Source organism: Oryx dammah, unplaced genomic scaffold (genome assembly GCF_014754425.2).
Source record: "Oryx dammah isolate SB20612 unplaced genomic scaffold, SCBI_Odam_1.1 HiC_scaffold_29, whole genome shotgun sequence".
NCBI classification, from domain to species: Eukaryota; Metazoa; Chordata; class Mammalia; order Artiodactyla; family Bovidae; genus Oryx; species Oryx dammah.
The window spans coordinates 67268779-67285239 of record NW_024070213.1 but is presented as its reverse complement, the minus strand read 5'-3'; the positions used below and the strand labels follow the sequence as shown (position 1 = coordinate 67285239).

The window sequence follows — 16461 nt, the reverse complement described above, 5'->3', positions numbered from 1 at the left end:
TAGGGTCACTAGGAGAATTAAGTGAGGTAAAGCACTTGTAAGAGTGCCTGGCCTAAAGTGTTTACTAAATGTTAGTGACCATTACATACTTCTTTGTATCCAGCCCAAGACCTAGCAGAGTGATGTGCAACAAATATTTGTTGATTTCCTAGAAGTAATTGTATGAATACCAGACTACAGCCCTTTAGCTTTTAATAGAGTGTCATTAACCTGTAATTGAAGGGAAAGCATCACAGTTTATTTCTGTGGGCAACAGAAATAAACTGGATGTTCCTGTGGTTATCCAATTTCTTCCCCTTTCTCAGTAAGATAGGGGAAGTAAACTGCAAGTTTAAGGAGAAGACGAGCATACTGATTGCAGCTATAAAGCAGTGCGTAAGGTGACATGATAAATGAAATGTAGCCCATTGATGTTGGGTATCCCTGCCCCTGGACTTCTTGATTTGACTAAGTCTGGTGGTAGTCCCCAAGAGTTCTGGAACTCCAAGTTTATTTACTCAGTATGCTTCAGACTCTATCCATTGTCCTGTGGCATGTTCATCACTATTTCATGGGGAAAGTAAAAGGATGAGTCTTTTCCGTGGTCAAAGAGCTTAGTGAAATATTGACAAACACAGTTAAGTAGGTCTCTCAGAGGTTTTTTTACGTATGAATCTCTAGGAGAGGATGAGATGCAAATATTGCACTTCCCCCAATGTACTCAACTGTGGAATTCTTTTTTTCTAGAAAACATATCTATTTGCAAAGAAGGGGGTTTGGGAAATTCTGCTTTAATTGGAAGGAAAAATCTTATTGGCTCTATAACAAGCAATATGAAGGATATTTACATATTTGGGCAGAAAAGGAGAATTAATGTTTTGAATACCCATGAAATGCCAGAAACTTAAACAGTTATACAATCTTTGTAGACAGTACACTATGTTTTAGCACCAAGATTTTATAGATGAAGAATTTGAAGCTCAAAGATTAAAACAAGGTCATACGGCTAGTAAGGGAAAGAGATGCCTGTTTCCATTACTTGAAATATATCTTAAACATCTGGAATTGCACTCTGGGAGAAAGGAAAACTGGCAGAGAAAGGTTACTCCAGGACAACTGCAAATTGGGAGAAAGGAAGACTGGTAGAGAGAAAGGTTACTCCAGGACAACTTCCATTTTCTTTTCTTTTCATCATTTTACCCCCACAATATGTTAACTGAAATCTACTGAGAGTAAGATGGTGAAAGTAATAAGTCCTAATATAAGTACAGAGGAAATACAAGTTGCTTGAAGACAAAGCATAAGAAATAGCACAGGAAATGCTGACTATGTTCTTTTCATATTTTAGGACCACAATTTCTTTACCTTCCACTGAATAATTTTCATAGCAGGTACTTGAGTATTTCAGTGGTCCTGGTTTCCTTTGAATAGAGAACCAGTAAAACCAAGACAGACACATTTTAAAAACTGTGTGGGTTAAACGAGGGACTAGGTTCTGGAATTTGCCTCACACACACACACGCACACACACACACACATATTCCTATGTAACATATAAATGTGTGTATATATATTGAATCCATGACAATTAGTACTACTGTCCACTGAGGATGAGTATCTTCCAACTGTGTGGCCAATGTAACCTAACAAATTATTTTCATAATTTGTATTTGTATATAGTTTGATTATCTAATCAGAGGGCTTGACACTGATGAATGATTTCCTGAGAATCTACCACACCCTCTCTCTGGAATAAGAACACTAAAAGGAACTTTGGTGACTCTGTACTGCAGATTCCATCCTTCAGGAAACCTGTAAGCTCAAAGGTGTAGGGCCAAGAGCAACAAAATTGCCAGGTTCTGGCTAACAGACCAGTTTTGCAATACCCTGGAACACTAGGGTCAGACAAGATTATTTCTCATATGTGGCACTAATAATATAATTTGTGACTTAAGGTTGTCTCCCGGAGTCAGTGACTATTACCTAATTGCTTAAAGTATATTTCCAGACAGGTGATCTGGAAACCTTTTACTTATTGCTATCTCTGAACCTTTCAAATCTTTTGACTCCTTAATGCAGCACAACTTGTAGGTTTGAGAGAATTTCCCTATACAGAACATTGTCTTATTTGATCCTCCAAATAACCTCATAAGTAGATGGTGAAAGTGAAAGTCGCTCAGTCCTGTCTGACTCTTTGTGACCCCGTGGACGGTAGTCCATGGAATTCTCCAGGCCAGAATACCCAATTGGGTATCCTTTTCCTTCTCCAGGGAATCTTCCCAACCCAGGGATCGAACACAGGTCTCCTGCATTGCAGGCAGATTCTTTACCAGCTGAGCCACAAGGGAAGCCCCATGAGGTAAGGCAGGTACTTTCATTACCGTTTTAAAGATACATACACCGAGGCTTATGCAGCCATAATGAAGGACTCCCTAGGTCGAATTCAGCACTCTTAAGTGTGACAGCCTTGAGATTTGGGCATGCATGAACTGGAACGCAAAGTTGAATTATCATTGAGAACTGCAACTCAGAAAATTTTCTGGTTTATTTGCCTACATTTCATAGATATTCTTCTCAGACAATCAAATTTCTACCATGGCCACAATACGTTCTGACCAAAAAGTCATGTTCGTGTATCTACAGAATGGAGTTATTTCTTTTTTTCTTCTTCTTCTACTTTTGTGAAAGTGAAAGTATTAGTTGCTCAGTCGTGTCCGACTCTCATGGACTATACAGCCCACCAGGCTCTTCTGTCCATGGAACTCTCCAGGCAAGAATATTGTAGTGGGTTGCCATTTCCTTCTCCAGGGGATCTTCCCGACCTGGGGATTGAACCCGGGTCTCCCGCATTACAGGCATTTTCTTTACCATCTGAGCCACCAGGGAAGCCTCTTGTGTGAAATAGCCTGAAAACAGCTCCCCCTTGCTGTTCGAGTGTACCTTCACCAAAGTTGAAAGAGCGCAGTTAGTATTTCTGTGCGTCCCCGGCCCGGCTGCTGGGTTCCCGCCGTCCAGAGTAACCAGTCGATAGGTAGGCGGTCTTTTTCCTCTTGGTCAGAGCATCTCTGTCCTGCCCAGGTTGCCTCTTTCTCATCTACCAGCGCAAGAAGCCTGGCGGCTTTTCGTTCCAGTTTGGACAGCGCTTCCTGGGCTGCCGCTCTGCGGCAGCTCTCTTCGTTCACCCGAAGAGATGTCCCCATGGTTCGGCAGTAAAGCAGATCAAGTCCCCACGGACTCCTGTGGCCCAATTCCCGCCCATCCAGCTGTGGGAATCAGGCTTTTCCCGGAGAAAACCCCAGGAATCTAGTTTAGAGAAAACTCCTAAGTCCCACCCACCCCCAAACCCGCTCCCAGCCCCAGGGGAAAGTGGAAAACCAGGAGAAATTCCTTTCCCCCGCTCTGATACGCGCACGCAAGCAGCCGCGGGGACTGCCTCGGGACCAGCGACTGCGTCCTTCCGGTCAGCGAACGCAGGCAGGAGACAGACAAGAGGCATCAAAAAAGTTACACTGCAGAGGAGGGTGGAGAGGAGCGGGCAGTAAGAGACGAAATCCCCGTAGTCCAGTTGTCCTGAGAATGAAGTTAGCCAGACTGGCTCTCCAGGGATGGGCGGACTCTCGGCGCAGGGAGAAATCCCGGCTGGCGCAGGTGGGCGTCACGCGCCAAATTCAGGTTCAAGAGCACCCGAGCGGGCAGTGGACTTTGGATTTCTAGGTGCCATGTCTATTGAAGTCACATGCAGAGTTAAGGTGATTCTTGACGGAGGCTTGAGGAAATGATGGGAAGCCCTGAAAAGGTATGACACGTCCAGTTTTGCGAGTTTTGTTTTGTTTTTAATTAACAGAAGAGCGGGGAAGCATCACCATCAACCGATACACCGAGGAATCCGCGCGTTCCAGCCCCACCCCTGCAGCAGTGATGCAAAAAGGACAAATCACCGAAGTAGGAAGTTGAGAGAAAGGAAAATCCTGGGAGGAGAGAAGGAGGTGGCGAGAGTAGGCACCGAGCAGCCTCCAACCACTGGGCCGAGAGGGAGCGCGATCTGGAGAAACAAACTCCGTATTAATAATCTGAGTTTGGAGTCCAGGGCTTTCGGAGACTCGGAGCGCACCTTCCAGGCTTTGCCGGAGTTGAGAAAGGGCGGAGCAGGGCAAGAGACGGGCGGCTCGACCGAGAGCGGCTGAGTTGGCTGGTGAGACTGCGCCCGGAGACGCCTGCAAGAGAGCGAGCAGAGCCCGGCTGGCGGCGAGCGCTGGCAGGAGGGAGCGCACCGCGCGAGGAGGCGGGAAGGGAACGGGCCTCTGCCGAGGTCGAGGGGGCGCTGCATGGACAGCATGCGATTCTCCGGGAGCCCCAGCGCGGGGCCGGCGAGTAACACCAGCCAGTGGTGGCCTCTGGATGCGGGAGGTGCCAACACCAGCGGGGACTCGGAGGCGCTCGGGGAAGACGGCGGCCCGCAGGCGGACACGCGCAACGAGGAGCTGGCCAAGCTGGAGATTGCCGTGCTGGCCGTGATTTTCGTGGTGGCCGTGCTGGGTAACAGCAGTGTGCTGCTGGCGCTGCACCGCACGCCTCGCAAGACGTCCCGCATGCACCTCTTCATCCGCCACCTCAGCCTGGCCGACCTGGCCGTCGCCTTCTTCCAGGTGCTGCCCCAGCTGGGCTGGGACATCACCTACCGTTTCCGCGGACCCGACGGGCTGTGCCGCGTGGTGAAGCACATGCAGGTGTTCGCCATGTTCGCCTCGGCCTACATGCTGGTGGTCATGACCGCCGATCGCTACATCGCCGTGTGCCACCCGCTGAAGACGCTGCAGCAGCCCGCGCGCCGCTCTCGCCTCATGATCGCCGCCGCCTGGGTGCTGAGTTTCGTGCTGAGCACCCCGCAGTACTTCGTCTTCTCCGTGGTCGAGGTGAGCAACGTCACCAAGACCTACGACTGCTGGGCCAACTTCATCCAGCCCTGGGGTCTCCCGGCCTACGTGACCTGGATGACCGGCAGTGTGTTCGTGGCGCCCGTGGTCATCCTGGGCACCTGCTACGGTTTCATCTGCTACCACATCTGGCGCAACGTCCGCGGAAAGACAGCGGGGCGCCAGGGCACGGGCGCCCCCGCCGAGGGCGCGGGCGAAGGCGCCTTGCACCGAGGAGTCCTGCACGCACGGTGTGTCAGCAGCGTGAAGACCATTTCCCGCGCCAAGATCCGCACCGTGAAAATGACCTTCGTGATCGTGACGGCCTACATCGTTTGCTGGGCGCCCTTCTTCATCATCCAGATGTGGTCTGTCTGGGATAAGAATTTCTCCTGGGTCGGTAGGTGTCAGGACCGCGGAGGAAGGTGAAGGAATGGGGGCTCTGTGTTGGGGATAGAGGGAGTTGGCGAGGGAGGAAGTGGGGAGAGAGAGAGAGCCTTTTCATAACATCCTCTAGGGCCATAGTTCTTAACTTAGTGAATGAGAATCACACCTTGAGTGGAATGGTTAAAAGATACTGTAACCAGCTCCTAAGACCGCAGATCCAGAGACTATGCCCTCCCGTCAGCCACGCAGTTACAAAACAGAAAAATTTACTCTCTGTCAAAGCACTAACAACAGTGTTAATATCCTGCTTTCAAGTCTGCTGGATTCAGGGAAATATTTATATTGTCACGACTACTTTTTGCTAGCTTGTGAAAAGTAACACACTGTTAAATTTTAGTAGAAATGCCCTAAAGTAAGGGTAAAACAGACATATTTTTCTGAAGAAAGATTTTAATTTTTTTAAAGTTTTATTTATTCCTCATCCAGCCAACAAATATTATTGTGCATATTTTATGCTTGGTCTTGGGGGTATGAAGATTAAACTCCTTGAAGGAAGATTCTTAAGGCATTTCAATTTGGTATTTAGCTAGTGTTCCATTTCTTAACATAATGTTTTAAGTTTTTTCACTGTGCATAGGTATGTTGATGATTTCCATTCTTTTTGAATAGAATCTTGGTCACAGATCATGATCACCTTTAAGATTTGCATCTTAGCACAAAGTTTGATGAAATAATCTGTAATTTATCCTGGCATAACAAGAGTGAGAAGACCCAAATTTATATTTAATAAGGAAATGTCAATGCTTGCCAATTATTCTTATCTTTAGAAAAGGTATATTCTCAGTGCCTAGTTCTACTGTGAAAGTTTATATTTATGTGGTTTGACGATGCAATTACACACACACACACACACAAAATGGTTCAAAAGACTGTTGGGGAATTTCTTAATTCATCCATTCTCCATAATATAATTTAGTTGTTCAAACCAGAATCAAAGAGAGTTTTCCTTTAAAATTAAAAGAAGTTTCTAAGTAGCCAAAGAAAACAATTAAACACTGCATCCTTCATGGACCTAGTTCAACTATCCCCTTCTGTAAAGAGTTCTTACTACAAGAATGTGTTTAATATTAAAAAAATTAAATGACTAAACATGGTCCATAGTGTCATACTTTTGCCTAAGTTATCAGGATGCATACAGTTTGGTATATGTGGCTATAGACTCTTGAGATTTCACTGAAATGGCAGCCATTCTGTAAGTGCTGTCTCTATTAGCATATGCTAGTGCTAACACAAATGATCCAAAGTTTTATTAATAAATTATTCAGTATTCTTAGCCTCTTGAAAGTCTCCCTCATTCTACTTAAATATTTTAATAGTGGTTTAAAATATCTGAATTAATTTCAAGGCATCTTGCTCATGAAAATATTTTACAACAAAGCAATTTCCATTCACCAACTATTTCCCTGATTGATAAACACAATACTTCATTTTCTATATTGACCCAAAACATTTTCCCACTTTGGTGAACCAATAAAAGAATGAGTTTATCCAGTGCTTTTACTTGCGTTTTATTAGTTAAATGGTCTCTCCTTATGTTTTCCATACAGAGTCAGAAAACCCAGCCACCGCCATCCCTGCATTACTGGCTTCCTTGAATAGTTGCTGCAACCCCTGGATATACATGTTTTTTAGTGGCCATCTCTTGCAAGACTGTGCCCAAAGCTTCCCATGCTGCCAAAACGTGAAACGAACATTCACCAGAGAAGATTCTGACAGTATGAGCCGAAGACAGACTTCCTTCACTAACAACCGAAGCCCCACCAACAGTATGGGAACATGGAAAGACTCGCCTAAATCTTCCAAGTCCATCAAATTCATTCCTGTTTCAACCTGAGCCCCCTGTGTTCACACAGTCTGACTCTTGTAATGGACTTTTCAGCCCATTGACTAAATCCAGCTAGAATTATTAGACAAGTGAACTTATATAAGATATGATTAATCAATCTGTTGAGTACAAGACTGTGTTTCTCCTTGCATTTTTCACATTGCTACAAGCAAAAGCAATGAATTGTTTTATACAGAATGTTAATAAAAACATGCAACACTAAAATCTGCAGACCTAATTCCCAGAAATAACAGAAGCCTTATTTCTAAAGGAATAATCATAACCACGCTTTATATTTTTCTGTAGGTTTCCTTTCTTTTTATTTCTGACATAACTAAGGCTTGATTGGTTTAGAAGTCATATAATATAGGGGCATTATTTCTGAACAAAGTAAGTTCGTCATCAGCCTTAGGGTTTGAAAGGAATTGGAAGAGACTTTACAGAAATTAGTTTTGTGTCGTAAAATCAATTTGTGTATCAGAAAATGCAGCCTCAAACTGTGGCATGAGATGGGATGGTGCCTTGGAGAGATGTGAGAGCTTGAGGCTTATTGATCATGGGGTGCCTGTTGCAGAGTGAAAAGGGGAAAGTTCTGTTAGAAGCTATAAATCACCTCAGTTTCAGAAACGTCACTTTAAAACTGGCAACTTCCTCCTTTGGTTCCTCACATTTTATTTTATGTGAAAAGCATGATTACCAGGATATTGAAGGTTAGAGAAAATGTTGTCAGCTGGCCAATGATATCTTTTTCCTCTCACTGCAAAGTTGCTTTAAAGTCAGATTTATATGACAGATACCTGATTTTCTGAGAAGGGTAGAAAAGACAGATTGCCCAAGGGACTATGGAGCCTAATCTCTAGAACATAGTAAACATGTTTAGACCAGTGTTCTAAGGTATCCTGTGCTATCCTGGATATTAACACCATCATTACATCCTGTTTAGGAAATCCAGATTCATAGCTGTGAGTCTTCTAAAAAGTGACTCAGGATACTGAATGTCCTCTCATGAATAATTAAAAATAACTAGGACCTTCCTTCGGATCTCCCACCGATCTAACAGTTTCATAGTAGACAGACAGGGTTGGGCAGGATGAGGGCAAGGAAATAGAAAACTGCTCTGCATCTAGTCTGCCTTCCTTCATTCTTAAGCGCGTGACTTGAGGCAAACAACTTCAAATGACATAAAGCCTCCATTTCCCTGGCTGTACAACAGCGCTGATAACACTTACTTCACAGGGTTGTTGTAAGGACTAAATGAAATCAAGTGTATGAAAAGATCTTCCTAAACTGTCAAATGCTATATGAATGCTACCTCTTGCTTTTATCATAGTATTCTAAACGGGGCCGGGGGGGGGGGGGGGTGTCTTCAAAACTGCACAGCTTTTTCCTGTTTACTTTTTACTAACCAGAATGTATTGGTTTCATATCTGGCATACGAAGTCCTAAAATTTAAATATAGCTCTGCTGATTCATTGGAGAGTGTCAGCAGCAGCCACTACATTTTAACTTCTGTCTAACCAAAGCTTTCCAATTTAAAGAGAGCATTTGCTTTCCTCTGGATGCAGGTCTTTCATTTCTAGACAAAGATACATTATGATACTACTTGGCTGTTTTTACTGCTTTCTTCATTAATGTAACTCAGGGGGGTTTTTTGAGCTATTTTGTATGGCTCCTTTTCCTTCTTAGAGACCCTGCAGTGATTTGAGGATACATCATAAATACTTTGCACCCCTTAGAGGAAGTAATAGTTATTTTGATAGCATATTTTTTTTTTAACTTTGCAGATAAGAAACTGAGCATTGAATGGTACTGTCAGAGCTTGGAATCATTAACCTCACTCCTCTTCATTCTCTTACCTTTGCAAATTCCCTGGTGTTTTACTCCCTGATTTTATATGCATAAAAAATAGTTTGCAAATGTTTTATAGAGATTAGCACCTAGGTTTTAGAATTCTGCTTTTTAAAAAATAACAAATATGTCTCCTAAAGCGCAATGACCAATATGAATCATCAGATAAATTCTTCATTATTTGAGTCACAGCAGCATCTCAGTACCCCTGCCCTCTGTAACATTGTCAGCCCTTTTGACAACTTTTCTTTTGCAGCTCAAAACTAAAGCCTTTTGGGTTGGCACAAAGAGCCCACATTTTTCCTATACCCAATTCCAAAATAGTAACCTCATAGTTCTTGTATAGATTATTTCAAAATGTTGACATGTATCTCCAAGTGAAAAAATTCTGTTTGAATCTCATTTCTAGGAACATCTCTCAACTAAGGTACAAATTAACCCCCCAGCTGTGTTCTCTCCTTTCAAATGCATCAAGAGATGAGATGGTAGAGCAAGGGCTGCGGAGACATCAGAAGATCTGGGTGCTAGCTCTCCACTAGGCAAGTTCATGGTCTTATTCTCTGTGGTTTAGGCTGAGTTTAACTTATCAGGCTGCCAAACTTTCCTAATGATATACAGCCAGAAATGGTGTTTATATCTCCCCAAACAATATCCCAAATTGGAAGAGTCCTGAGTGTCTATTTCAGAAGAAAGAAAACGATAGGTAGTAAGGAAGAAGCATATGTTGGGGAGGGAAGATCTCCCTCTCTTGACTAAAGAGGACCTGAATGCAACAAATGAAGGGCTGCAGTCAAGGATAAATGTGTTCCATCAGCTTATTTTATTGGGCATTTATCTGAGGGGACATCCTTCAAGTATACAATATTAATGTATCTATGTGGGTATGAAAAGTGAAAGTGTTAGTTGTTCAGTCATGTCCAGCTCTTTGTCACCCTGTAGACCATAGCCTGTCAAGCCCCTCTACCCATGGAATTCTCCAGACACGAATATTGGACTGGAGTGCATAGCCATTCCCTTCTCCAGGGCATCTTCCCTAGCCAGGGATCAAACCCAGGTCTCCTGCAGGCAGATTCTTTACCATCTGAGCTACCAGGAAGCCCCATGTGTGTATGCGAAATGCAACTGATAAACATCTACCAGTAAGGAGAAACTAGTGCTATTTCTTTCGGACATTTGATAAATATTGACAATGAGAAAGTCATCTTTAAGTACATATTAAGTGCTTAACGGGTTAATTTTTGGACATGTGTCTTTAAAGTGTAAAAATAACTGTGAAGAAAATTAGTGAAATTCTTTAATTAAATACTGGTCCTACACACAGAACTTTCATCATCTGCAAATAAGTCTCACACCATAGTAGAGGGAAGGGTGGTTTTTGTTTTCTTTTGTTTTTACAAGAAGAAGGTATTTTTATTTTATTTTTTGACAACACTGTGTAGCCTGCAAGATCTTAGTTCTTTGACCAGGAATGGAACCCATGACCCTTGCAGTGGAAGCACAGAGTCTTAACCACTGTACCACCAGGGGATTCCTGGGTGTGGTTTTAAAGAGAAAAAAAACGTACTCTTACTAACATGCTGTACCATTCCAAACTAATTTGAGTTCCTAGAATGGACAACCATTGACAATTGAGAAACACAACTTTCATTCTGTTACTCACAATAAAGTAACCAATTAGGTTAAATTTTATGTTTTTCAGACTCTAAAACCTGTATTTTTGTAGTATAATTGGATACTCAGAGCTTTAAACAATAGCTTCAGAGTTTGACTCTACCATTATTAGAAGCCACCTAGACAGAAACTGAGCCTCATCCTTAATCGCAAATATCAGAGATCTGATTCCTTTAAAATCATGTCAATTGGGCCCTTATGGATTTTCATACTGGAGGCTACTTTAAGCTCAGGGTAGGGGCCACCTGGTGTTAATCCTGGTGATGCAGAAGCAATGGCTGTATCCCTGCCCTCTCCCCTTTCAGTGCCACTCATTAGCAACACTTGACATCATGAGCAGCACATGGAGAGTAAATACCAGAGAATGTTTCTTGATTACAATTTGACCTGACAATTTGAGCAAAAATTTAAGAACTCTTCGTAAAAAGAGTTATTTCCTTAAAGTCCCCAAGAGGGCCTTAAATGAGCTGAATCACATAAATCATGAGATCCTATTGTACACATAGGCATTTTCAAAATATTGTCCTAACTCGATTTTTAGGTACATTAAATTATGATGAATGAAAATGTATATGTGGTCTATAGTATGTCAGTATCAAAAATATATATTCTAGGTAAAAATTAAATGCCATTTTTCTTTTTTATTATAAATAATACATATATCTCATCATAAAACAAAGTATTATAGGGTATGTTAAATTTTCTTGTATTCCAAGGTCAACTTAGCAAATTCAGAAAGGGAAATCTGAGAATAAATCTGATAGTAATATCAGAAAAATTAATAATTAGTATTAATATAAAATAATTAGCATTTCCACACTTGAAAGTAGTTGTCTTTATATAATAGAGTTTCTGACTTAATATATTCTATGATGCTTTACTTCATTATTGTAGCAAATTTACTAAGAATTGATGTTGTATATTTAGTATTCCATTTTGGAACAGTTTTTTTTCAGTGTTCTGTATCTCCTAGCTTATTAAGCTGTATAGAAGAATTTCAATGTGTTTTCTTGGGACAATATGGTTACAGTTTTGAACAATATTGAAAAGTTTTGTGATTATATCTAATATTTGGCCGTTTACAGGAAAAAAAAAAAACAACATCTTATGGGATTACATTGAAATAACTGGTATATTTTTTACCCAGGTTTATTGTGTAGTGACTTGATTCTACAAATAAAAATAAATACCAGCTTTTACAAATGGATAAAGAAGATGTGGTATATCTATACAATGAAATATTATTCCATCATAAAAAGAATGAAATTCTGACATATGCAGCAACATGAATGGACCTAGGGGAATATTAAGCTTAGTGAAACAAGTCAGAGAAAGATAAATACTATATGATATCACTTATATTTGGAATCTAAGAAATAACACAAATGAATATATGTAGCAAAACAGATATAGACTCACAGATATCAGAAAAAAACTTGAAGTTATCAAAAGGTAGAGAGAAGGGAGGAGGGATAAATTAGGGGTACAGGATTAACATATAAGAACTACTATGTAAAAAATAGACAAGCAACAGGACATACTGTACAGCACTGGAAATCATAGCCATTATCTTATAATAACATTATTATCTTGTGGAATATGATCTTTAAAAATATTGAATTATTATACTGTACATCTGAAACTAACATAATATTGTAAATCAACTATATTTCAATTTTCAAAATGTTTGATCAAAAAAAGGGGAAAAATTAAATTTGTCTGAAATAATTCTCTTAAAATCTCATTTAATAATGAAATATATTTCAAGCTAATTATGCTGATTTTGAAAAAAGACATAGACCTGTTCTACAGCTGGTAGCTACTGATAGGTTTATATTTGAGCACAAGTATGTTCATGTTTATACTCTTTGATTATAGCAAGAATAGGTAAAACTTTGTAACTGACTTTTCAATAAATTATAATTACAAAGCAAATTATTTTTGTTATAGTGTATACTGAGACAACAAAATTACTGGTTTAGCTGAAGTCATGTGTGCCATCCTCTAAAAATGTCATCTATTTACATGTTTCTAGAAATTGGTGAGACTGACTTCTGGGTCCATTTAACAATCTTTAAAGTTATATTTCTTTTAAAAATTGTGATTTTTTACTCTGTGGGATAGTAGACTCAAGATCATATTAACTTATGTTGTAACACTGTTTTTCTTTTGCAAAGTAAGCCCTAATAGCATAAACTAAAAGGCTTATTTTGGGTTTGGCTTAAATTCTGGAAGCAATGAATGCCCAGAATGGAAGAAAGGGAATTTGAAGTCTCTATTTTAAAATACTATTATTTTAAAACTCACTGTTATTTTAAAACACTTATAACTGTTTAAGAATAAATAGGATTTCTACCAAAGAATATTTTCACAAGATCCTACGAAACAGGTAGAACTGAAACAATAGTTTCATTGTATACCAAAAGAGATTCATAAAGAAATGCACTAGTATAGAATTTATTCATTCATTCACTCTTTCTATATGTATTCCTTCTTACTCTCTAGAGTTAAATGCTTCTTCCCTTCTGCTTTCTAAATGCTCTCTAATACCTTCACTGTAACATGTATCAAAATGATTTGCAATGTTGGTTAATTCGGTCTGTCTTTTTAATGACAATCACATCATGTTTATCTTTTAAATAAAAGGTATATCTCCTTTGCCTTTGCATCTTCATAGAGTTGAGACTCTCTATAGTAGCTATGTAACTAATGTAATTAATATAGATATTCTAAATATAAAAAATATATATGGTAATCATATGTGACATGTGTTAAACATTGTGTTTAACAAAAGTTTGAAGCTTTCATTATAAGAGCACTGTATGGTAAAAATAAATAAATTAATAAAAAGTACTATCTCAGGGAATCAAACAGAGAAGGCAATGGCACCCCACTCCAGTACTCTTGCCTGAAAAGTCCCATGGACAGAGGAGCCTGGTAGGCTGCAGTCCATGGGGTTGCTAAGAGTCGGACACGACTGAGCGACTTCACTTTCACCTTTCACTTTCATGCTTTGGAGAAGGAAATGGCAACCTACTCCAGTGTTCTTGCCTGGAGAATCCCAGGGACGGGGGAGTCTGGGGGGCTGCCGTCTATGGGGTCACACAGAATTGGACACGATTGAAGTGACTTACCAGCAGCAGCAGCAGGAAATCAAAACCTCCAGTTTTTCAACCATCAATAGCTGAATGACCTTGTGGAAATCACTCTAATAAATCAGGAGAGCCTAATTAATACCATCTTGATGGGGAATAAAATGAATTTACAGATTCAAATCCAAACTTAATCTTATGAGAAAGGCTTTGTAACCACCACAGTAGTGGACATTTGTTCCTAGGCACAAGCCTGTGGGAATTCAGTGGAACTTTAGTAGAATGTGTATTTATCCTTCTCAAATCCCAGCTTTCATGGTTCACCAAGTCATCCATGTTTTGACCACAACAACATCTAATTAAGTGTATTACCTAAGTATCTGCAGCCTAGATGGATGCCTTTAACCTTGAGCTTTTGTGCTCTCTCTTTCCTTTAACATCCAAATGCAATTGTTTTAGTCTCATCTCATGGCTCTGTAAAGTCTGTGCCTTTTCCTAGATCTAAGAGGAGTCCTGAGTATTATGAATTCCTTGTACTTTTGAACTCTCAATCCACAGCTCACTGGCATACTCTTAGGACTATTTTTTCTTCACTCACCCCCTTGACACCTTCCAACAACTATCTGAGCACCTGGTGCCCCAGTGGGATAGGGGCTCCCCTGAAGGATGGAGTGTCATGTAGGGGTTTAGATTATGCCTCAGCTGACACAACTGTTTTAAAGGTTCACGGCCATCCCTTCTTAGTGGGATTAGTTTCTAATCATTCTTGCCTTTAAGACCTTGCTGGTTGTCATCTTGCTTGAGTTTCCTCTTTCTATGAAGACCCCAAATTCTTTTCTTGTTTTACAAATGCCATAAATTAACCTTTCTTGCACTTCACTTTGTAGAATTATTTAGCTATTTAGCTTTTATTTGTCTAAAGCACTGTCATTTAGACTCTGTTTTTCAAAACAGTGCATTGTCTGTGAGACAGTTCCTCAAGGAAAAGAGCCATTTTCATCTCCAAAGGAATATTGTCTTTTCCCAAGACCAAAGAGCTCAAACTGCATGGAGCTTTTCAAATAACATCCTTTTGAAATGCAAATAAAAACTACAATGAGGTATCTCCTCACACTTGTCAGAATGCCCAACATCAAAATTCTATAAACAATAAATTCTGGTGAGGGTTCGGAGAAAAGGGAACCCTCCTACACTGTTGGTTGGAATGTAAATTGATACAACCATTATGGAGAATAGTATGGAGGTTCCTTAAAACACTGAATACAAAACTACCCCACTCCTGGACATATATCTAGAGAAACCATAATTCAAAAAGATACATGTACCCCAGTGTTCATGCAGCATTATTTACAATAGTCAAGACAATCTAGATGTCCATTGACAGATGAATGGATAAAGAAGATGTGGTACATATACACAATAGACCATTACTCAGACATGGAAAGAACAAATGTGAAATTTGCAACAATGTGAAAGGACCTAGAGATTGTCATACTGAGTGTAAGTCAGACAGAGAAGGACAAATACCATATGCTATCACTTTTATGTGCAAACTTTAAAAAGGTACAAATGAGCTTATTTATAGAATATAAATAGAGTCATCAGTTCATTTCAGTTCAGTTCAGTCACTCGGTCGTGTCCGACTCTTTGCAACCCCATGAATCGCAGCACGCCAGGCCTCCCTGTCCATCACCATCTCCAGGAGCTCACTCAGACTCACATCCATCAAGTCCGTGATGCCATCCAGCCATCTCATCCTCGGTTGTCCCCTTCCCCTCCTGCCTCCAATCCCTCCCAGCATCAGAGTCTTTTCCAATGAGTCAACTCTTCGCATGAGGTGGCCAAAGTACTGGAGCTTCAGCTTTAGCATCATTCCTTCCAAGGAAATCCCAGGGTTGATCTCCTTCAGAATGGACTGGTTGGATCTCCTTGCAGTCCAAGGGACCCTCAAGAGTCTTCTCCAACACCACAGTTCAAAGCATCAATTCTTCAGCGCTCAGCTTTCTTCACAGTCCAACTCTCCCATCCATACATGACCACAGGAAAAACCATAGCCTTGACTAGACGGACCTTAGTCGGCAAAGTAATGTCTCTGCTTTTGAATATACTATCTAGGTTGGTCATAACTTTTCTTCCAAGGAGTAAGCATCTTTTAATTTCATGGCTGCAGTCACCATCTGCAGTGATTTTGGAGCCCCCAAAAATAAAGTCTGACACTGTTTCCACTGTTTCCCCATCTATTTCCCATGAAGTGATGGGACCAGATGCCATGATCTTAGTTTTCTGAATGTTGAGCTTTAAGCCAACTTTTTCACTCTCCTCTTTCACTTTCATCAGGAGGCTTTTTAGTTCCTCTTCACTTTCTGCCATAAGGGTGGTGTCATCTGCATATCTAAGGTTATTGATATTTCTCCCGGCAATCTTGATTCCAGCTTGTGTTTCTTCCAGTCCAGCATTTCTCATGATGTACTCTGCATAGAAGTTAAATAAGCAGGGTGACAATATACAGCCTTGACGTACTCCTTTTCCTATTTGGAATCAGTGTGTTGTTCCATGTCCAGTTCTAACTGTTGCTTCCTGACCTGCATACAGATTTCTCAAGAGGCGGGTCAGGTGCTCTGGTATTCCCATCTCTTGAAGAATTTTCCACAGTTTCTTGTGATCCACACAGTCAAAGGCTTTGGCA

General features: G+C 40.7%; 1 protein-coding gene across 2 annotated transcripts; it reads left to right on the top strand.

Moving 5' to 3' along the window:
- The first annotated feature begins 2442 nt into the window (after positions 1–2442).
- On the top strand, positions 2443–7465 carry AVPR1A (arginine vasopressin receptor 1A). 2 transcript variants are annotated; one of them, XM_040233136.1, is made up of 2 exons: positions 2443–5317; positions 6887–7034. In XM_040233136.1, exons 1-2 carry the CDS (start codon positions 4305–4307, stop codon positions 6936–6938), a joined length of 1065 nt encoding a protein of 354 aa, XP_040089070.1. In that variant the 5' UTR covers positions 2443–4304; the 3' UTR covers positions 6939–7034. The 2 variants fall into 2 exon arrangements, with proteins under 2 accessions (XP_040089070.1, XP_040089069.1); XM_040233135.1 differs by having other exon boundaries at positions 2516–5292; positions 6887–7465.
- The last annotated feature ends 8996 nt before the right edge of the window (positions 7466–16461 follow it).